General features: G+C 40.0%; 1 protein-coding gene across 1 annotated transcript in view; it reads left to right on the top strand.

Annotated features, from left to right (window-relative positions):
- Positions 1 to 23,934, top strand: part of nrxn3b (neurexin 3b) — a 302,450-nt gene that overhangs the window by 85,838 nt on the left and 192,678 nt on the right. The window contains exon 8 of the mRNA XM_030047060.1: positions 606 to 989. Coding sequence (XP_029902920.1) covers positions 606 to 989 — 384 coding nt within the window. The remainder of the gene's footprint in view (positions 1 to 605; positions 990 to 23,934) is intronic.

Here is a 23,934-nt window from a genome sequence, read left to right as displayed (position 1 = left end):
TGAGGTTCTCACGAAGAGACACTTAATCATTGAATGCAAGTTTTAGCGAAAAATTGGTTGTAATATTAAACTCTATAACCATGTGGAATCAGTTTCATCAATACATTTGAGCCATGGGATCCTTGCACAGAATGGATGGATTGAGTGTGATTCATGCTTCACAGTTAAACACGATGCTGAACTTGATACACAGGTTTCAGCGCTATCTTTAGACATGCTGAGAGGAGATCCCGCAAGATTCAAATTATATTGCATGACTGTAATTTTACCCTTGTTAGGAAGCAGTTACACTGTCCAGAATTTTCTTTTAATTAAGTGTTTTAATGTGAATTGCGGCTTTAATTTTCTCAAGGGACATATACACTGGATGAAATGTCCATAAAGTCTCCCAGTGGAGTGAAATAATATTACTTTTTCCAATGCAGCCTCACTTGTTTAAAGTTTTACTTAGTGCTAATTTTTTTGAAACAATGAGACATATGGTGAATTAGCACTCAGAGAGGACAGCAATCAAATTAAGGAAATCCTTGAAATAAATTGATTTTGCAGTGGAAACAAGTGAAATTGTGTTTACAGTGTGTCACATCAGATTTTCTTCCCTCCAGGCATCATCTCAGTGAATAGCCGCCGGACTCCATTCACGGCCAGTGGGGAAAACGAGATTTTGGACCTGGAAGGGGACCTTTATCTTGGCGGTCTGCCTGACAACAGGGTGGGCCTGGTGCTCCCCACCGAGCTGTGGACTGCCATGCTCAACTATGGCTATGTGGGCTGCATCCGGGACCTGTTCATTGACGGACGCAGCAAGGACATTCGTCAGATTGCCCAGTCCCAGAATGTAACGGGCATCAAGTCCTCATGTAGTAAGGTGACGGGCAAGCAATGTGACAGCAACCCCTGCAAGAACAACGGTGCATGTAAAGAAGGATGGAACCGCTTCATCTGCGACTGTACCGGCACTGGCTTCTGGGCGGGTACTTGTGAAAGAGGTAGGGCTGATTTCCAGTAATTTTTTTTTGGTTTTGTCAGAAGTCGATGCTATTGATTTATTGCACACCTTTTTAGCTGTGGCTTGTTTGCACCCATATTCGCTTGGTCCAGTTTGGTTATGGAAGCATGCAGTGTTAGTTTTGATCAAAATGTTCATGGAGTTTAAAAGATCGAATATTACCAAATACAACATTTTTATTGAGATGAAGTATCTGCAGCTTTGCTACCCTCGAGGATACAGTGGAATTTACAGCAGAGCATCTACAGACATGCCAGGATTTAGAAACAATAGGTTTTTCAAGGAAGTGGACAGCGCTCTGTTTTAGTGGCTGGGGGTTAAGAGAAGAAAGTGTGACTTGGGACACTTTCTTCATAATATTTATGGAAGCTTTGCTGAAAGATTTAATAGGATTTCGCTTTTCTGCCAAGTGGCTTTGAAAAAAAAGATGCATTTTTTTCTGAAGAAGGTTCTGGAGTGAAATTGAACTTGTCTGCTGGTGAAATGGGCTCTCCTTGTCTGGGTTTTAAGAGCTTGGCCGCATTAAGTTTTTATGAGACGGAGGAGATAGGGACACTCTGAGCTGTGGGAGAGTATGTTATCAGACTATTGTTCTGCTAAGATTGTTCTCTGCTTTTTTTACTATTTTACAGAGATTTTCAAGGTTCAGAGGAGGGCTTTAAGTACTTTCATAGGAACTTGAGGTGTGTAAAGAAATCTACTTGGAGAGGGAATAATAACTATCTACTGACTGGGTTGTTACCGCTACTGTTTTTTTTTTTTTTTCCCTTTGGCATGAAGGGCAGGGACATGACAATGAGGTATTAATGATAAAAGACAACCAAGAGAATACAGATCAACATGTATCGGACATGGAACGAGACATGTGTAATCAGCTACTCTTTTTGGAGAGTAGGTTCGGGTTAAACTTAAAACATGTCCAATCTGTGTAAATTAACTTTATACCAGAGCATTTGTTTAAAAAGTCAAAAATAAAAGACAAAAGACTTTATTGCTGCACAGCGAATGTTTAGGAATGAATCCTGAAGTAGTCCCTCTTGGGTGCACATGGAATTGAGACGTAGAACATACTAGAAACACATGGGCAAAAGTAGACATTCGATCAATATTAAAGAACAACATTATTAATTTTGCATTGCAACAATGTACATAGCTGTCTTGCTGTGAAGGAGCTGAGCCTCCACTGGGAGCCAAGTCAGGGAGCTCGGGCTGTCTGACTGAGTTAACCTTATCTTATCACCTGACTAGCGTGTCTATTTTAGCGGCACTCCCAGGCTGCTATATCTGTACAAAAGAGAAAAGGCAGCTCTGAAAGCGGCAGTGTACAGGCAAAGGGACACTGCCATTCAAACAGAGCCTATGTGCTTCACTGACCTTCCACCCTCAGCGAGAAAACATATAGTCAATTATTTCTAACACAGCACACTGTGATACACACAGTGTCAGTCTCTCATCTGTTCTTTGTCCGTGTCGTTCTCTTCTGCCCCACGCGTTTTGCTCTCCATGGCCGCCTCTGGGTATTCACTAAGTGTGTATTGCTGATCAGTGGTGACCCATGGGACCATGGGTCTGGCCTCGAGCGCTGGAGGTATACATCAAAGCTTTAGCCTTCTCAGCATTTGATTTTTACATTGTAGAACAAGACTGAAAATGGCTGCCCTAGTTTAATTTATATTCATTTTCATACAGTGTACCATCAAATTTAGTAGTTTTCTTTACTCTGTCTTATTACCTGGATGGGCCTTGGTGTTAGCAGAGTAAATCTTTCCATTAGACTGACTCCATGAACTCCTGTATTTCATAATAATTGCTCACATAAAATTAACATTTACAATTATATTTTTTGGTTAGCCCTTGTGTACGGCTTTTGCTAGAAAGCAGCGCCACATAATCAACTTCATTTGAAACACTGAGCTTGGAGCTGCATTCAATGTTTTCTTAAATCTGTAGCGCTTTTGGAATGAATGGAATTGCCCTAGTCATCCTGATAGTATAGTTGTTGTTGTTTTTTTTTTGTTGTTTTGTTTTGTTTTGTTTTTCTCCTTCATGCTTTTAAGCTTCCCCCGGAGCTCCCTAGTGACAATATCAAACAACCACTGAGATGTATTCACACATAGTGCTTCCTATTGATCTAAAGCACACTATACCGTGCAACAGAGAGGAGTGCGTGTATGATGAGAGAAAAGGGCGAAATGATAGAGATCAATGCTCTCCCAGGGAGTGTAGCAAAGGTTATACATTTACATTACAATGATTGGCCTTTGCTGGTTACTCTCCACTGGAATGTAAATAAGATGTTTTTTTTTTTTTTTTTTTCTATTTCCTAGGGAGTCACTAGAAAAATGTTTTAAATTGTGTAAGTCTCTAAATTCTTGAGCTCCTCATGTCTAAGACCTCTCATATTGGAAAAGAAAATGCATCAGTGCTGCCTCTGTCTGCTGTGACTGATGTTGGCTGTTGGCTTAGCAAATGATTTATAGGCTCCATGGGCTCTGTCAATTGGTCGGTCGGTCCGCAAAAAATTTCCCTACCCTTTGGCGGCCACTGTTTTAAACCTAGGAGGCTTAAATTTGGCATGGAGGATGTGTGTGTGTGTGTGAATGTGTACATTTGTGTTCATGCCAGTTGGCTGAAGAGGGTATCGCAATGGGGGTGGCCTTTAGCAAAAAGGCACATAACTTCCAAATGGACTCACAGATGTGCACAAGATTCTGTGGGAAGGTTAGTCAGAGGACAGTTGTTCATGCCAATTGGCAAAAAAGGGCCTTGGTAATGGGTGTGGCTTTTAATAAAAAGACATGACTTCTAAACAGATTCACATAATATGGCCAAATTATATAGAAAGACACACACGCACAGATACACACACAGACACTTTCATTGGTAATGGCTTCCCTGCCCCCCACACAAGCCACACACCCTTTCATAAACCATGACCCATTTGTCGTAGACTCTTGTGGGAGGCATCATTGAAGTCAGCAGAGGTTCCCTTTTCAGTGGCGTGGGTTAGCCCTGCCATCTCGTTCTGTGTGTCCATCAGTTCACTGGTGCACAAAAATCTATCTGTTCAGCGGCACATAACGCTGTGCCTACCATATATCAACTTTCCGTCTATGAGGCTGAAACTGCCATGGAGCTCAAGTGTTTGTGATGTTGTATAGGCGAATGCATGCACTTCTTGCCTGGTTCAGGATCCTGACTCTGTCTCATGAGAAAGACAGTATGTGTCAAAATAGTGATGATATCTAAAAAAATATATGCTCTCCCATCAGAGTTATTACCTTTAATCCAGAACCTCAACAATTCAGATGAGTATATCCCCTCTCGTCTTCATCAGCTTAGTAAACTCTCCTTTTGCCTTTTTGACAGAACTACTGCTACCACCAATATTAGTACTTCAAGTAGTACTACAACTAGTATTACAGTACCATTACTACTAATGATACACAAAATATATATCTACAATGTAGGCTTACAACAGCTTGAGTTTGTTTTTGTTAAAGCAGAAATCCACCCCATGACTTTGTAACCTCTGAGCACATTTTAGCACATTGCTGTTCATGGCAACTGATGACATTAATCCATCCCCATGGACATGGGCACTTTTGACAGAGAGGTCTGTGTCAGGTCTCTGGAGTCTGGGTAAAATAGCTGCTAACTTACTTCAGCAATATTGCTTGACTTGTGAGTTGCAAAGCTAAATGCTCCTGTTCTTTTCCGCGTTATCGTCCTTCTTTCTTCTGCCTGATTTCTTCAGGTTGTTCAGGTGTTCAGGTATGTTCAGGTTCAAGCAAATACTGCTGAATTTCCTTCAATGCCCCTTCAACATGTCGTCATGTTCCAAGTCCTCAAATCCTCGTGCATCTCTTACACATGTTGCCTTAGAGTAAACTATCACAAGTGCTGTTGAAATTTTGTTTTTTCATGCAGGGATTCAAACATTTGATTTGAGTAATCTCTTATTGGTATATTTATGCCTTTATTTATTCCTTTTGCTTCACACTTTGGCAGCCCCAAGTGGCAGTGCAACACAGCACAACACAATCTTGGAAGAAAGGTTTATGTTTTCTACCCAGATGTATTTTCTCCTTAGAAGCATGAGATTTGCTACTTCTGCATGATTTTCCCAGTTTGCCTCACAGTGTCATCAATATGAAAAACCTTGAGGAGTTCATCATGTCAATAATAATACTTGTTACAGGTCCCTAAGCAACCTATTAGGTTTCTCTATACCTTCATATGCATTTATTTTCTTCATTAACATGCAAGGGTATTAGTGTTAGTCGTTAGCCTGTAAATCTGTGTTGTTGTCAGTGTGACAGTTTGGCAATGATTTGAATTAACGTGTGAGCACTCTCCAGCCGTCGAGATGAGTCTTCAGAATGCAGCGTAAGTTAGAATTTCTCTCCTGTAAGAAGATTTCACAGCAGTGATCGCTCTGGGTACCTGAAATTAATTCAGGCAATTAATGTTAAATCTGTGGCATCTCAGTTGGGAGGTACAATGCTTCTCTCGTTTTCAGCCTCAGTTTGCTATTTAGACTGCTGTGTTTTTACCTGCATTGTGCAGGTGTAAATGTAGGATTTATGTACAGTAGTGCTTCCATTGTTAACACGGTCTATATTGTGCCTTTATCCTCCCACCGGCAGCAGCTCATTCGAACAGAACATTGGTGCTTATTTGTTTGTTTACTTCTTTTCTCCACTCATTTCTCTTCAACACTTGTCTTCTGGAATAAACACATTATATACCCCATCCATCTCACAGATAGAAAATGTGACATTTAGATAATAAGGATATGTAATTATGGGGCTTGCTCTATTTTCATAATCTGCACAGACTTGGAGAGGAAACATATTAGGAGGAGAGTCAGGGGCTAATTGGATCTTTAACTTTATCTCCAAATGCATACAGTGCATTTGTAGCAAATGCTGTTGCTCCTCCACTTTACAAGTGGGCGAAATAAATGTGTGAATTGGGCAATGACTGTTCATTGAATCTGTGGCGCACACCAGCAGGGCTCCATTAGGACCCACAATATGAAGTGTAACTGTTAGTTAGTTTATTTGACAAATTCATTAATAATCCACAGCTGAGCTGAAAGTCTAAAAAAAAAAAAAAAAAAAATGTCATCAGTAAAAAACAGAAAAAAGGGATAACACAAGAAGCCCTAAGACATATTTCCATTGTGGTTCCTTGAAACTGTTGAAGCCTATTGATAGCCTAATCAATGCTTACATTAATTTTCTATGTATAATATCAAATGGCAGGGCTTTCTTGCCAAGGAAACTGGTGGCTGCCAAAGTGTAAGAGACAACTGCCAAAGCCGCCATAGTAGAAAATGATAATACCGTGCTGTCAAATGCGATTTAGAATTATTACAATAAATGAAATAAAGGGAAATCCAGTATAAGCCTAAAGTTAATCGACAAAAACTGCCAAATCAAACGCTCACAGCGCAAAATTGTTAAAGCTACAGCGACACTGTGAAAATGAGGACTGTTTAGACTCAATTGAAGACAAAAAAAAAAAAAAAAAAAAAAAACACTGCCAAATGTGAGAATTATGCCACTAATGATCATGATCATTCTAACCATTTAATTTGAATCTAAACAGTCCTCACCTAAATCATCTTTCAGCTACAGTATTTTCATGACTGGCTGTAGTCAACATTTTATGCATTTAATTGTTTGTTTGCGTATATGTTGTCAACCACCTGTAAGCTGTGTCCCCGTAACAGCCTCAACATGATCAAGCCAATTCAGCACTGAAAGTTATTGAAAGTGGCCAGTGAGTACATGTAGAATTTATATAGTCTTTCCACTTTTCCACTAACACTCTTTATTTTCATGTATGCTAAAATCGCATTAGCCTGCTAAGAGAGGAATTTATAATACCGAGAATGAAAGTCTTGACAATAGGTGTTAGTGTCATGTTCAGTTCAGTGTGATGCGCAAAACCACACACAAATAAAGAAGATTAAGTTTAGATGTGTTTAATGGGTGTGAGTTTGTTGTGATATTTTGCCTTTTAACTGCAATTCAATCACGAAAATTCTTTCAGGCATTCTTAGCATGCATTTCTCTGGAGAGATGTATTTCTTAATGGTAGATGGAGGTCAAACTACAAAGATACTTTCTCATTCACAGCAGTTGACGTTTATGAGTTAAACCCCCGGCCTCCATGGAAATTGCTGCACTGCACTTTGCAATGAATATATTTTCAGACTCAAATAATGGAATGATCAGAAATAGAAGCCTCAAGACGATTCCATCATATTTCTATTGAAGTAAACACATTGCTCTGTGGAATGTCTTGTCTTCCAGTGGGGGCTAAAAAGCTAGCAATTTTCTTGCTCTATTTACCAGAACGAAAATGCAACCTGACAGATATTTTAGACTGTTTGAGGAGATCAAAGATCATACCAGGCGACAACTAACAGACAGCAACGCTCCTGTGTGCTCTCTGTTTTCTATCTGGTATCTGTGCCGGTTTTAGGATGCGGATGATTTCTCTGTCTCTTATCTTTGTCTCTTCTCTGTCTTCCTCTGTTTCTCTTTCACTCTGTCGTGCCCTTTTTTCCTCTTTATGTCTCATTTTCTCTCTCTGTCTCTGTCTCTCTCTCTCTACTCCTTTTTTCCCTCAGTCTTTCTTGCTCTGTTTGGCATGTCTTCTTTTAACCCAGCCCATGAGACACGACAGCACCTGTGATCAGAGGTCTGCTGTGGTATCACACAGACAGCTGTAGTGTCAGCATGGGAGCCAGCCCGGGTGCGATGTGTGTGCCAGACAGTGTGTGTGTGTGGATCTGCACCCATATGGGAGGTGTGAAATGCAATAAAAATGTGTATCAGTTGCTATTTCCGTCCATACATGCATTTGTGGCTTGCTATATGTATATTTAAAAATGTGTATATGTAAATATGCATGTTTACATTTATGTGATTTTGAACACCTCTCTTTACAAGCTTGTCATCACTTTTGTACAGTGTGTGTGTGTGTGTGTGTGTGTGTCAGCGTGTGTGCGTACCAGCCAGGCGTTGTTAGCACACCATGCAGGGGTGTGATACCAGGGCCCTGGCCCAGACAGGCCCCTCTCGTCTGGGTTGTGACCGGGAGCACAGCCCTGCCAAACTTCTCTGCTTGTGATCTGAATTCAGATAGGCCAGCTTGGCTCAGTGCAGGGCCCAACAGGGCCCACATATGGAGACGAGGACAGGCAAGAAAAGACACTTGCTGCTGGCTTAAGACAGCACACTGTGTGTGTGCTGTGTTTTAAGTGTTTTACTATGGCAAGCTTAGGGAACAATGACAGAGTTAACATTATTGCCCCTATACAGTGTTGCCCCCAGAGCAATGAAACACACTGTGCCTTTGATATACACTCTTGCTCTTTTTGTTAAACATTCTTTCTGTGTTGGTTATTGTTTTTATTGCTTTTTGTGCTGTGCCCAGTTAAATCAGCATCGAATACATGAAAAGGGTATTTTTGTAATTTAGAGCTTTGTCTGTGTGGAATACATGTGTAATTGGGTTGAATAAGGCATATGGGTTTGGTTCAGTTCAGCACTTTTAAGAATCACTACTGGAAAACTATGAATTTCTGCTCTCAAATAGCCTGCAGACAGATCCACAGAAAGAAAAGAAGAAAGGAAATCATTACCTTTCTGTAATGACAATGTTTCAAGGTGGGCTTTGTCCTCTCTCTCATCTTCCCGAGAAAGCTTCGGGCTTTATTCCCTTTTGATTTTTACATTCCATTACATGAAAAGGTTATCCAAATGCTATTCCCCACAGGAAAAAGCAACTGAAATACAGCATAGATTATTCAGGTCGTCAACTCATCCGTCCAACTCTTACGAAGCGACATCAATTCGAGTAAAGGGAGGTATATTCATTGTCATGCACTGTCTGTCAAGAGATGGAAGATTGTCATATCAAACACACTGTCTTGATTCAGCAGCCAGCCATTCAAATAGTCAGTAAGTCAGTCTTTGTGTTTGTGCACACGCTGTGTACGGTTGAGTGTGCGTGAGAGAGGGAAAGAAAGAGTTTTTCGGGGTGAGGTGTTGCTGACAAACACGTCTCTCTGAGTGTTGTGTAGCTGATAAAGTAGCCCAGTTAATCAGGTAAATAGCCCTGTAATGAAGTGTGTTTGTCTGACGGCGTGCCAACCGAAGTGATCCCACTGAGACTCTCCTCTTTCTGTCTTTCTGCTGCATCTACACACACCATGCAGACACACAATCAAACACACACACATGCACACACCGATACTCTGGAGACAGATTGGATTGTGTCTAATGCATATTGCATTTTCCCTGACAAGATGCCGCCGCCCACATAAGTGTCTGTTTTCCCTGCTGTCAGAGGAAAGTAGCGATGGCTTCATCCTATTCTGATGGTTGAAGCTGTGTGTCCACCAGATAACACCGGTGACATCATTACAGTGCCCGCTCCCTTTTTCTTAATGTTTGCATTGGAAAAGATGCATTGCTGCCAGCATGTTTTTGGTTTTGATATTCTGGATCGGCACAAGCTATTGAGGTTAGTGCCGATTGTGAATTGTATTTGAGGTTAATGCAAACAGGGAAAGTTGACTAGATGCCTTTGAAACAGGTGACAAAGACAAACTGCTCACAGGTGTATCAAGGTTAAACGTTTCAAGTGCATTATGCCATAGATAAAGGAAATTTGTTGTTTGATACATATTTGTAAAAATGATGTGATAAATTACAGTGAATTCATGCAGTGGAGCCAGATCTAATAGGTACATATTGTATATATCATAAATGCATTATAGATAAAGGAGACATAGATGTATCATTGCCTGTGTGGTTTGTACACATGCTCATTGCCCCATTTTGCTTTATTCTATAGTGACAGCGGTATTTTTGCTTTCCTCTATGGCGACCACACCCAATCACAGATGGTGTGTTGCAAGAATGCACCGGGATCTGAATCCATATTTGGCAAGTAATGAATAACGGCTTCCTGATGAATAAATTAACCATCCGAACATTTTTTTTTCTAAAACAGCTTTAGATAAAACATATAATATCTTCACAATCTGGGTTTACTTGTGAAGGATGACACTGCTTTAGCTGTCTTCGTCTTTCAATCTTTTACTTTGAAGCAGCACACACCTAGATATAATATAACAAAATACATAGAGGTACACTAAAAGAATAGACAATGACAGTCACAGTACACAAATAATGCAAACCTTTCTTTTAATTTAATAACACAACACAAAGGCCACATGATAAACAATACACATACAAACTAAAGAACTAAATAAGGAACATGAGCCAATTGACAATGAACTGTGCTATGTCTGTTGCCCAAAAGCATGCTGGGAAACTCCACTAACTGGACTTCACTCATATGTTGGTCACAGAGACAGAAGTCTGACACTTTTGATTTACAGAATGCAGAGTCATTAGTTTTAATAAGCAGGAATTTCAGTCATTTTACATTTCTTTGTGGTTAAAATACAACAATTAAAAAAAAAAAAAAATTTTTTTTGCAAATCCAAATTCAGATTATTTTGCTCCAAAACAAATACAAATACAAATACATATAGTGATGCCTCTGCACAACTCTGGTGTGTTGTCGACCCATGTATCTGTGGTTCTTGGGTATTTTGTTTTCTTCCTTGATCCAATATTAATATGTTCCCTAATATCATGGACACATCATCTCTTGATCTGTCTCTCAACGGCCTCATGAATGTGCACATTCTTTAAAAAACATTGAAATGTATTTGGAATGGAAATATATATTCATTTTTAAATAAGCAAGGCCCTTATCACACACATCTTTGTGGATTACATAAGTACACTTAGTCTGCCATCTCAGAAACTTGGTTGAAAGAAAAACGCTGGAAAATGGGGAAAACATCCACTGTAACTAGAAATATCCTTTAAGTGCTCAGTTTGCATTTCTGTAAATTAAATACATTTAAATTTAAGTGAAATGGCTTTCATACCTCAAATAATTACTGGTGGGTTGAGGGATGTTTATGTTTCTCTCTCCAATCTTCCACATACTCACTTCTTGTACTGTTTGTCTTTTTCTAACTCAACACACATACCCACACACTCACACACACACACACACACACACCAACCAGCCAGGCAGGCAATTATCTATTCATTTTTGCTCCATATCCGTTTAGTACCACTGAAATAATAAGTTACCACGTGGCTTTTACTGTTTAATCATCGGCAGCGAGTGCAAAATAGAAAGTGAACGACGTTGATACTCACCTCCTCCCTACATTAAACCTCGCACCCCGAGGAGAGCATTGTGTTCCTTTAACTCGGGGTTCTATTTGCAAAGTGAGAACAACTGTGCCCTCTCCACTGGCTGGAACAATAAATCCTTTCTGAACAGTATTTCTTATAAAGCCATTCATTTTGCAGTTGATGTGCTAGTTATCTGCAGCACCTAATATATTTATATGCCCACTGCAAATGAGAGAAATTAGATAATGATCCTTTGTGAAAGAGGAAATTGCAAAACACAGAGGCATAACTTGTCTATTTTTAGCCAGTTTAATTCCTCCTTGAGTGAAATTATTCACCCTGGATGATAGAAATGTGTGAAGTCTGGCTGATCCCAATGTTTTCCTGCGATGCCACAGTGCCAACAGCACCTTATCACTTCAGTGGGTGTGAACCATAGTCACGCTGGAGGTGTTCTCATATGCTGCAACTTTTCTTATTCGCATAATAAGGTTATGGTTCTGATCTGCGGTTCAGATTCTTTTTTTTTTTTTTTTTTTTTTTTTTTTTTTTTTGTCTTAACGGCTCTCACTCATGTTTGACACGTGACTGTATCCAACATTGGTATTTAAATGAGCTTTTACCATGAAATGACTCACACATGCAAATGAGCAATGATAAAATGACATCACCCTTGCCAAATCATGGTGAAATAGCAGCCCCAGCATTAATTTAGCCCTCACTAATTTAACTTTTAATTGGCATCATCGGGGGTGGGGAACCTTTTTCTCATCAAGGGGCATTGATAGGGAAAATCCCTGGGCTACATTATGTGTGAATGTACCTTAAGGGGATATTTCACCCTTAATGCATAATTTTTCTATCAAGTACTCACCGTGTACTGCCTTCAGTCCCCAATCAGGACAGCTTTACTCACAAGCCTTCACGGCGGCTTCATCTTATATATACTCGTCATGCTGTATAATCCAAGTCTCTGGTATCAGCTCGTATGCTCAGTACCTCCCAAACATGCATTTTTGCTTAAATCTTGCTGTAAAAACAATTTTGCATATGACTGGATACTGGAAATTTGGGTTATACAGCACGACGAGTACAAGCTTTTTAAACAGAACTTCATAGTGTTTTGCTGTTGTTTGTAATTGTAAAATTACAGACCCAATTTTTTCCCACTGGATTAGAGACGGCTAGAGTTTTGCGGAATGTACCATAAAGGCTTGAGGCTAACGTTAACCTCAATCAAATTTGCTTCCCAGCCTCAGCTTAACTGTTAACTTTCCCCTCCACATCACAAACAGGCAAAAATGGTTTTACTTTTGTCACATAATGCAATTTGTGGTGGAGGATCCTAATGTTCATATAATTTGTGGCCACAACACATCACCTGTGTCTCTCTATCTTGCATTTCGGGATTTTCAGGGACCATGTCCATTCATCTCGGTTGCTGTGGCAGTTACCTCCACTAGTCACTAGATGGAAGTTTTTAGGGTGTATCCTTCAAAACATAGTGCTCCTTGTTTTTAAACATGCTTACTTGGTATCTTGGCCTCTCCATTCACTGAGTTTGCCTTCATAAGCCTGAGTAATTAAAATGTCTGAAATTGCACAGATATCATACTTGCTGCATAACCTGGGAGAGTATACAAATCATAGTAAGATAGCTCTTGAGAGCTTGTCATGCCATTTTGGTTGCAAAGCAAGAATTAGTCAGTGTTTGTGACTCTATCTCCGAGGTTGTGTTTCTGTTTGACAGGATGAGTTGATGTGTGTAGTATAAAGCTCTTGTCTGCCAATTGACAGTTTGGTTTGAATAAAAGCACATCACTTCAAGGTTGATAAGCATGCAGTTGTCTGAATACACATCGCATACCTGCTCACCTTTTCAGCACTTTCTCTCTTTTTTTTCCCCTAGTTGTTGGCATTTGGAAAAATACATTTTCTTCAAGTGAGGTAGAATGAGATGTATAGCCAGAGCCTTCCAGATATCTTTCTGGTGTTATCATAAGGATAGTACTCACCCAGATGAGGGAGGGTGAGTAAGTCTTTAGAAGCTGGGGAGTCATGATTGAACGGCTTGCTACTGTATGTCCTCAGTTTTGTTACTGGGAACAAAAATAGTTCCGCTTTTTTCACTGACTGCCAGACAGTTGAATTTGTGAAAAACGTAGGATTTAGTTCTCCCTCCTCCTCAGAAGGGAGTGGGAACCATGAGGGAGGTTATCCCATTGTGCTCCATGTATAAGAATCCATACATCCATCGATTGCGCTCTGAACTCAGAAAGTTCTGGGTTAGTATTTCGTGACTTCGACCTACATGCATGCCAGAGCTTTTGTGTGTAAAAAACCAAGAGCTGGTGATTATCTGGCAATCTGGAAATGTGAACTATAAATAAAACCTACTACACCTCAGTAGCTCACCGAATAAAACTGCATACCATTTGTTAGGGCTGAGTCCTGATCACTGCGTCCTTAGTTCAAATCTGAGCCCAGGCCATTTGCTGCATACCATCCACTCTGTCTCCGCTGCCTTCTCTGTCTCTCCCTACTGTGACTGTCAAATAAAGCAGAAATACCAAGAAAAAAAAAAAAAAAAAAAAAACTATCACACATTTCCACAACACCTAAACTACATACCTACTAAAATAAATTTTAGATTAAGATTGACAGTTCTGCTCACTGTGTGCACTGCCACGCTCATTTGAGGCAAATTCAGGCTACATCAATCTTACCTGTGTGTCCAACTGGGAATTCCGATTTGAACGGCTCTTTTGTTGAACATTTCTGTGTAGGAGTGTTTTTTTTTTTTTTTTTTTTTTTTTTTTTTTTCTGACTTCTGAGCACAATTGAATGCAGCAGTGGATCCTTTCATTCCTTTCCTTTCCTTTCCCTTGCCTTCCCTTGCATTCTGTCCGTCCAGGCCCGCTGTCCCTTGCTTGCTTCCACCTTCATCTTTCGTCCTTGTCTCTTCGTCTCCCCCAACCCCCACCCCCCTCTACCCGTAAACGGGTGATAAGCACCTTTGCTGGGACATTTATCTCAGCAGACAGAGAAAATGACACTTCAAGGTCTGCCCTGACTAACAGGCCAGTGCTCACATACATACACAGTTGTATAAGATGAAGGAAGGACAAGAGGGGTGGGGAGGGTGTAAAAAAGGAGGACATGAGAAAAGAAGAAAGAGGGAGAGGTTGAAAAGATAAAAAGGGGGCAGTGAAAGAAAGGGAAGGAAAATTTTAGGGGGCATTGTGGCGGTGAGGTAGGACAAGACGAATAAGAAGAACAGGAATAGGGAGCATGAAAATAAAGAATGAGGTAGAAATTAATGGTGAGTAATCATTCTTGTTTGGGACATTGGACAAGAGGGTGTGTGTTGTAGATTTCAGGTCCAGTCTGTGACAACAGAATGATGCACCACATTTTGAAACACCCTTTCCTCCCTACTGGCATTTTACTGATTATGATTTATTGGATTGAACGTTAATTAGATTTTTATTTGGAAAATTATTGTCTGAGATTTTAATGCAAGGACAGACTGACAGTAAAGGCTCAAATACCCTGGATGCAATAACTGATTCGCTTCATTTAGCATATGATGCCTCTATGGTGCACTGCAGGTGGTGAATTTGAAGCGTCAGCAGCACTTGCACCTGCAATTCACCATCACAATGACTAATGTTACTATATGATATTCATTTTGGAGAGTGACATGAAACACATATTTTGGCTTATTCTTGTGGACCAGATAGAACGTACTCTTCATATTTTGTATACACACCATACATTTGTATGCTACTAGTTGAAATGACTGCTTGGTTTTAGAAATACCTGCTTTGTTACCAAAATATAGTATTCTAGGTTGTGTAACTACCAACTACCATAATAACATGAATTTTAAGCCTTTTTACCCTAAAAATGGTCCAAAGTCAAAGTGGCTTTAGGAACCTCCTGCAAACAAATGTTTCATTGTTAACTGCAATACACTGTGCAACACTTCAATCATTTAGTAGTAGTTTTTTTTTTTTTTTTTTTTTTTTTTTTTTGTTATTGCCATTATTTGTTTGTTTTTTGTTGTTGTTGTTGTTTTAAATCTATTATATATTGCCTAAAATGCTGTCCGTGTATCAAGGCCCATGTTCTTTTCTCTTTAACACATGAACATTATACTGAACAGATGTATGCTTTGTGCATTCTTTTTTGTTTTATTTATTTATTTATTTATTTATTTATGTATTTATGTATTTATTTATTTATTTATTTATTAAGTCAGTCTGCATATTCTAACTCCAGTATTGTGCTGAAATTACAACCACTACAGAGAACTATTTCTCACCAGAGCATTTCACTCTAGACTGGCCAGCTATGGCTCCTTTTTCATTGAACGGTCATCAGCAGAAACAATTAATCTGCCTTAATCCCTCTTTTTTCACAACTTTTTATAGTCAAAAAATTAAATATAGATTATCTGTTTTCTTTTTCTTGTTCCATTAAAGATTACAAGCAAAGCAGGGAGAGGCGGTCCACTGTAATTTCTATTTCACATGCACCAGCCCAACTACAAATCAGCAATGAATGTACAAAGCTGGGGAACATTGTAGTAGCAGCTGAAACATTAGGTGTCAGCATTAGGCATTTCATATTAGACACGATGTTGTTGTTGCTGTTTTGTTGCTGCTAATGAGGACAGTACTTTTCCAGATAGCATCAGGTCAACCTAGCTTAGATGCTCCTATTTGGATCCATTCACAAACCTGCTCTTAGGGCCCACAGTTCAATGCAAAAACACAGCCAAATAAGTATTCACTTAAGTCTCCACAATAAAAAGTCTCCACATCATGTGGTGAGACAATTATTTTTTTCTGAACTCATAAAGAATGTGAGTCTTCAGTTGAAGTTGAAACAATAAAATCAATCATGTTTGAATTATTTTTTACATATGACTGATATACATTTGAGAGAAGACCTCCTACCTGACCTGGGGTCAGAGGAGAGCTCAAGCTCCTTTTTGTCAGCCAGGCACATGTCCTCCTGCCCTGCAGTGATGGCAGCAGCTTCAGCAGGGAGAGTCAGAGGCTCAAGAGGAGCTGAAGCTCTAGAGGACTCCATCTCTGTGGTGCTCTCCTCCAGGCTGGGTGCCTCACTCAAAATTCCTTCACTGGCAGGGCAGTTATCAGTGTTGGGAAAGTCCAGCTCTGGGATGAAGGTTTTGTTCTCAGTGTCCTCCTTCAGGCTGGGCTTCTGACTCAAACCACCACCATTGTAGTCCATCTCTGTGGTGGATGTGGTTGCATCAACTGCATCACTGGTGGTGGAGTTGTCAGTATAAGCAGAGTCCCTCTCTGGGACGGATGCTATGTCCTCAGTGTCCTCCACCAGACTGGCCTCCTCACTCACACCACCATCACGGATGGTGGAGTTGTCAGTTTTGGCAGAGTCCATCTCTGGGACGGATGTTGTGTCCTTGGTGTCCTCCTTCAGTTCGGGCGCCTCGCTCACACCTCCATCATGGGAGATGGAGTCCATTTGTATGGTGGATGGGGTGACTTTGCCTCCATCACTGGTGGTGGAGTTGTCCATGTCTGTGATGGCTGTAATATTCTCAAAGTCCGGTTCCTTGTTCAAGCCTCCATTGAGGTAGATGGTGGAATTGTCAGCAGCATCCTCTACAGCTGGCAGGGAGGAATAATGGAGTTTCACCTAAAGCAGAAGAGGAAATGCTTTAATTTTTGGAATATTAAATTGTTAATTAAAAGATATGTTATATACATTATAGTGTCCTTTATTGCTATTTTGTGACTCGTGAGCAGGTCCTCTTACTTTGTCTGCATGTTTTGAGGCTCAAACATTGTAGAAGTTTCCCCCACTGCAGTGGCAACGATGATGTGGAGGACATTTGAGCTGAAACTGTTTAGCTCAGCCACCAGAATGTCGGGGACCTAATTTTGTCTTATTTTCTCCTGAATGGAGAGAGCCTTTTCGTCCCGGATGGAGCGGGAGAATGGGACCTGAAGCTCCATGGAGGGCAGGGTGGAACAGAGCTGGTCCAGAACGGCTTTTGTCACACCTACAACCAGGGGGCTGAGCTGCAGGGACGGCATGATGAAGAAGAGGCTTGGTGGATGCAGCCAGAAGCCCTGCACCACTTTGGGGACGACCTCCATCACCACCTCCTGGGAGCCGAGGAGGCGGGAGCCGGGCTCCTGCTGCTTCTCCACCAGGCTGCTCATGGCTTCTGCAGCCAGCTGCTGGATGTGTGGCTCTCTGCAGGATACACACATTTGAAATAAGTTGAAATACATTTCAGTTTATCACACAGACATCACCTCATGCTTTCACTCTGTAGTTTAAATGATAAATGTGACTTACTGATAATAGCGACTGTCAGCTCCTGGTGAACTAAGCTCTATGCGGGCTTCAAATTCAATGTCCCTCATTTTCATGCAAAGGCTCACCTGCCATGTTTGAAACACAAATGGGATTCATCATTCAGATTTGGTCATTTTACAGGATAAATCTAGCATCATATGATCATGACTTGTCTTGATAACGGTCTTACCAGAATGAGGACAGGCTGGATGATCTCTGCATCATGGCCCTCAAGTGAGAACCTCCACAAGCTTAAATAGAAAACAAACAGAAAGGTTTTTTTTTTTTTTTTTTTTTACTTTTGCTCTATTGCCTGATCATTAGAAACACAATAAGTCAACATGAGCAGAGTTGATGACAGATTGAGTGGAGGACTGTGTATGTCTCACCGCTCCCTGAGGGTCTTCTTGCCCCGCTCCACCAGCCACTGGGTCATGTCTTCAGCCGTCAGCTGAGACAGGAGCTGGTTTTGCTGCTGAAGCCTCAGCATCTCCACCATCAGTTTTCTCTACAAGAAAATACAAGAAATCAGAGGGTTTTATTCACAAGCAAAATCATAAAGAGACACTTAACCAGAATTCATAAGGTCTTTTATTTTTTTGGTGTGACTCTGAAACAAAAAGTGGTTCTTACCTGTGAGAGATAATATTTTTTTCTCCCAGCAGATCTCTACAGTCTGTCTGTAGACTGGGGCATTAAAATGAAACGAGGTGGTATTGTTAGTGTTTTTTGTTTTTTTTTATTCTGTCTTTCAACTACAGTGCAAAATATCACAGTTTAACTGCCACACAAAATCCTCACATACCTCAATGGACCTTTTTTTTTTTTTTTTTTTTTTTTTTTTTTTACTATTTGTACTTTTTAAGAAAATAGATGTTTTCTATTACTTAAGTGAGTCAAAAATGACCCATATGCATTTCCTATGGAATCTTATGGGAAAATTTGTTACTTATTAAGTATAAAGTCTGTTTATTGTTCAAATGGTGTGGTGGTGGTGGTGGTGGTGGTGTGTTTGTGTGTGTTCTGTAGACAGTACATAATTAGTTTGGAAGCCCATATAGTATGTGGGTTGCTAGTTTGATTTGATGTAAGTATATCTGTTATTCACTAGTTAAATGCACTTTAAAACATAGTCAAATGTAACAAATAACCATATTTTTTTTTATTCATAAATCACTGTTGTGCTCACAAAATATGATGGTTTCTAGGGCTGGACAATATGGACAAAATCAAATATTACAGTATTTTACACCAAATACCTCAATATTGATATTAGGATGATATTGTGGGGATGACTATTGGCACACAAAATATTTACACAATAATATTTTGGGTGAATAATGTTCAGTAATACTTATATCATAACGAAGTGGGCAAAGACAAATAATGGAACAGCTACAACAGTCTGGTAAGTTCAGAAAATTGCATCCCTTTCAAGGCAACACTTAAGCCACACCAGAATATTGAAATATCCAAAATCCCAGACGATACCAAGTCTCATATCATGATATAGATTTAATATCAATATATTGCCCAGACTAATATAATACGGGTCGTTTTGACACACTCATGGAAGAGTGTAGGGTCCAATCACTTATGCATCTGAAGGTTAACTTAATCCTTCAAAAATGATTCATAGCAGTTTTACATGTGCTTTTCATACTCTTAATGCTTTTAATTTTGTGGACCATTTACAGCCAATGCAGTTTGAAGTATACACATCTTACACTTCCATTGGGTTTCTGCCTTGTTATAGCATTTGTAATTTCTAGCAATGTAATTTTCCATCTACAATTTCAACTCTACAAAATGGCCAATCAAATAATAGATTGTGCCTGTAATTATGAATAAAAAAAAACGCAATGATGATCTTTCAAGAAACAATAATGTTACAATCTGTGTGTGTAAGAGACTGCGTGGTCGTGTGCGAGCGAGGAGTAAAAGCTGGCGCGTTTTGCTTTCCTCTTAAGCTTATGATGCATAGCTGGGCAAATACATAATATCTACGACTAAGTAGTGAGATTTTGTGTATGCCTGTGTATGTGTACGTGTGCGTGTGTGTGCTTGTGTGTTAGGGTTGTTTTGCAGTTCTGCAGCCCAGGGAAGCATACTAAATTAATCCTATTTCATTTGAGGCTGAAACGTGCTTGTATTGTGCAGGGTGTAGAAAATGCCTGGGCCTGCATTTTATTTTTCCCACTCCCAACAACAAAACCCAGGCCCTCTATTCACTCCTCATCTCTGCTTTGTTCCATTTGTCTTTTAACACTTATCAGTTCCCACACTTCCCGCTGTTGAATAATCGGTGAATTGAGCAGAATAATGAGTTTGGTATCTTCCGCGTTATCAAGCATGTCACGTGTTTTCATGCCTAGTGCTATAGTGTGGCAAGACACAATACAGCACTGTGACTTGCTTTTTTTGCCCTGAAATGTGTTCCTCCTAATTTAACTATATTTTTATTCTCTCTCACTATCTCTATCCTCTGAGATTACGATTTTGCAGAGCCAAGGTCCTGCTATCGGTGATTGGAGGAGGTTGTGTAGATTGAATTTTAAGTGTTGCTGATGATTTCTGTGGTAATTTCTCTGAACACATGCAGAAGAATGAACTCCTTCTCTCCTTTCCTTTCCTCTCCTCTCCTCTCCTCTCCTCTCCTCCATTTTCTTTCCATCAGTCAAATTATGCTTGTGCATGGAGATTTGAGTTGCTTGCCATTAAAGCTGGTGTATCCTGCCCGCGGTGCCATAAGACAGACTCATTGCAAGCCGACAGTCACCCGTCTGTGCTGGAACAACATGCAGGCAGAACCTGGTGCCTCTCAATTGCAGTAATTTTACGACTAAAATCAAGTATGAAAATGAGAGGAATGAGGAAGGCTGAGCGAGTGGAATAGAGAGGGTAGAAACTGAGTTGTAGAAAGTGCAACAGCAAGAAGAGAGGCAGAGGTGGAGAGACAGAGACGGAGGGAGAGAGAGATTTGTTTGACAGTGTTTACCCAGGAGAGGAACAGATCCTACTACACTTTAAAACGATCTGCTCGTTTCCGTTTTTTCGCTGCTTGGAACATTATGCCGCCACTCCCTAATCCCCATTTGTAATTAAATGTGTGCTTCGGAGCTGTGCTGGGTTATGTAAACCCTGACTCTCATTGTGGTACACTATGAGCTAGGAATGGAGGATGGGGATATGCTGGATCCATCTGATCCCGCTCTCTCTCTCCAACACTGTCAGTCACCCTCTCTCTCTCTCTCTTTTCATTCTTTTTCTTTTTCTCTCCAATGCACACTTGCACACAAACTCTCTCTCTCCTTCCTTCTGTGCGCCTCCCTCACTCACTTACAGAGAAAGAGAGAGAGAGAACACAGAGGAAATCAAGCTTTCAGTGTTCGGCCATCTGAGAAATTGACAAGTCTCCAATGCCCCATGGCTCCAGGCTGTGGGGATCCCAGAGAGGCTAACTGATTCTTAGGATTCAAAAAAAGAGTATTGCCTGACCCTCACTCTGCTCAGAGTGATATCCAGCATTGCACATTATACAAAAAAGCATAAAATATCATCTGATATTTTCCTGCATTATACCTCCTTGTTCCTCTAGAGACATGGGACCTTGACTTAGTGGTTGTGCATCAAGGAAATCAAAGACAAAATGTAGTTTTTTTCAAAGGCTGATCATCAAAATGTGCTCCTTGCTCATCAGTCACCTGCTTATTCATCTCTGCTTGTTGTTCTGTTACTGTCTTTTTTTGTCTTTTCCTTATTTACTTTTGCGTTGTTTTCACATTTCCACATTTAATTCCTTTATCCACTTGTCACCTTCCCTCACTCACTTCCTTCCTCGGCCCCTCGCTCTCGCCTCCACCCCCCTTCACCCCTCCCATCTCCACTCATTCAGCTCATAATGGGTTTAATGAGAAGCTAATGTCAACAGCAGCTGGCTTTCATTCAGCCTTTGCTGCCCCCTGATGGTGCATGTATGTAAGGTAGTTCACTGCTCCTCTGATCATGCATGCATGTGTGTGTGTGTGTGTGTGTGTGTGTATGTGTGTGTGAGTGTTTGTGTGTGTCTGTCTGACTGTGTGAGTGTGAGAATTTTTTGGAGGTTGTAATAAGGGCTAAGATTGATGTTTAGTGCTTTGCACATTGTTTCAAGTCAAAAGAATGAACTTAGGCAAAAGGATGAACTTAGTAGTTGGTAGGTGTTAGTAGGCAGTAGGTGTGTATGTATGTATGTATGTATTTATTATCTTAACACCCGCCCAACACCATAATGAGAGACATCTCCAACAACAATAGAAAAAATTATTATTCTGTATTAAGTACTCGAGGACAATTTCTGCCATTTTACCCGCTGAACAGTTACGAAATTAATCACAGTAATTAATCCAAATCATGTTTTTCTAATCACATGCAACATTTTCAACTTACTCACTAGGAAATAGATGTGCCAGAGGGTTTAAGGGATGGCAAACCCAACAGGGGATTTTTCTCATTTGGTATTTTTCTTGAGTACTATCTTTATCATCCAGCAAGATTTGAGAGTTCCTAAAAGTCAATAACTATAATGAAATGGAGTTTTGGAAGCTGCATTTTCTGGAGTAATGCCTCCCAGCAGGGCTAGGTGGGTTGTAATCCCCCTAGTAGTGTAATGATCTTGTCTCGACCTCGATAAGACAAACCAACTGGCCAGCAAAGTGAAAATATTCTGCTTGTTGGAGGTGAAATAGCTACAGCACTGCACCAATAAATCAGCAAATGCTTTCATGGCTAACATTGCAGTAGAGCTCACTTGTTAAAACTTTGGAGGCTTGTAGTAGAGGAATTGATATAAGAAAATTCACAGTGTCATCGCTCATTATAGCTCTGCAGTACATAGAGGCATTTTGTTAGCCCCTGCCTCCTCTGATATAACGTTAGATTGGCAAAATAATCCTTGGCATGCCGTGATAACAGGTCAACATTGTTACTATTGTTTGTTGAGGCCAGTGGAGGACAACAGGCGCAGCTGAAGAGTCAGTCAGACAAGGTGGGAGGAGTAAGAACTGCGGTCAAATTCTTCCACTCCTACGTGTGAAAGCAGATTTTAAACACTGATCATTTGACTTGTTTGAGAAATTGATAGGTGTTTCTCTGCATTGAAAGGATGTAAGATTCTCACAGTTTCATGATGATTTGTACACCTGATAACGACAATAAAAAAAAATCATGTAATCAAAAATTGATATACTCTATTTTACTTTATGTTTTGCCCTTTAATTTACCCTGTGAAACCTGGAAGATATAATGAACAGAAACAGCTAATTTTCTCTTTGATTATAATAATATACATAAAATATAAAATAAATTAATCACAGTTTTATATTTTTATTTATTCATGTCTTTAATTATCGATTTTTTTTTTTTTTTTTTTTTTTTTCATCAGGCCTATTCAACAAATGAATTGAAGTCATCAGGCTCACCAGGGCACAAAATCTGTTATGGCTAGCTGAGTCAAGCCTGTTTCTCTAAAAATAAACAATTAAATAGTAAATACTGTCAAAAAAATTATTTAGCCTTGTCATAGAATAACAATGAACCTTCAATAAAAAGACACACATTAGGCCGTTTGTCAGTATTTAAATAAATAATTAAATAAAAAAAAACTGTATAATGCCATATATGTGGCTAAAATGCTAGGCAAAAAGTAAATTCAGGTAATGTGTGATAGCTGTCTCACATTTGTCAAAATAAAACCAAATATTGCCTTATTCCCTGTGCCATTTTTCTTTAATACATCAAGCTGCACTTGACTGACCCCTAGTGGGCAAACTCTAGTGCACTATGTTATTTCGTCAACACGGCAGCTTCAGTTAACCAGTTTTATGACAAAAAGTGTGCACCATTTATGATCATTTTGAAAGTGATATTGCCAGGATTTCAAACATACAAGCACCCAAGCCTAGCTCTTATGAGTTGAACTGGTGTGTGTGTGTGTGTGTGTGTGTGTGCATTTGTGCCCATATTCTTGTTTATGTTTCTGTACAAATGGACCCAGCAGCACCCATGTGTGTAACCACTTACTAAGCAGGCATTTTACTCCCATAAATCACCACAAACTGTCATTAATCACAACTTCAGCATCCTTTAGGTCAAGTACAGCTGCTTGGTTTTTTAATAATCCGTCTTATGATGATTTAAGTTAGCAGAGAGACTGCTGAAGGATGCCATCCCCTGGCTTTTCCAATGAATGAGGTCATGCAGGTGACACAGTGGGAGTGGTGCACTCTCAGCGATGATCTTAGCCTAAAATACACAAAAATAAATACACAAAGCCTT

This window comes from Myripristis murdjan, chromosome 24 (genome assembly GCF_902150065.1).
Source record: "Myripristis murdjan chromosome 24, fMyrMur1.1, whole genome shotgun sequence".
Lineage (NCBI taxonomy): Eukaryota > Metazoa > Chordata > Actinopteri > Holocentriformes > Holocentridae > Myripristis > Myripristis murdjan.
This window is presented reverse-complemented; position numbering and strand designations above follow the sequence as displayed.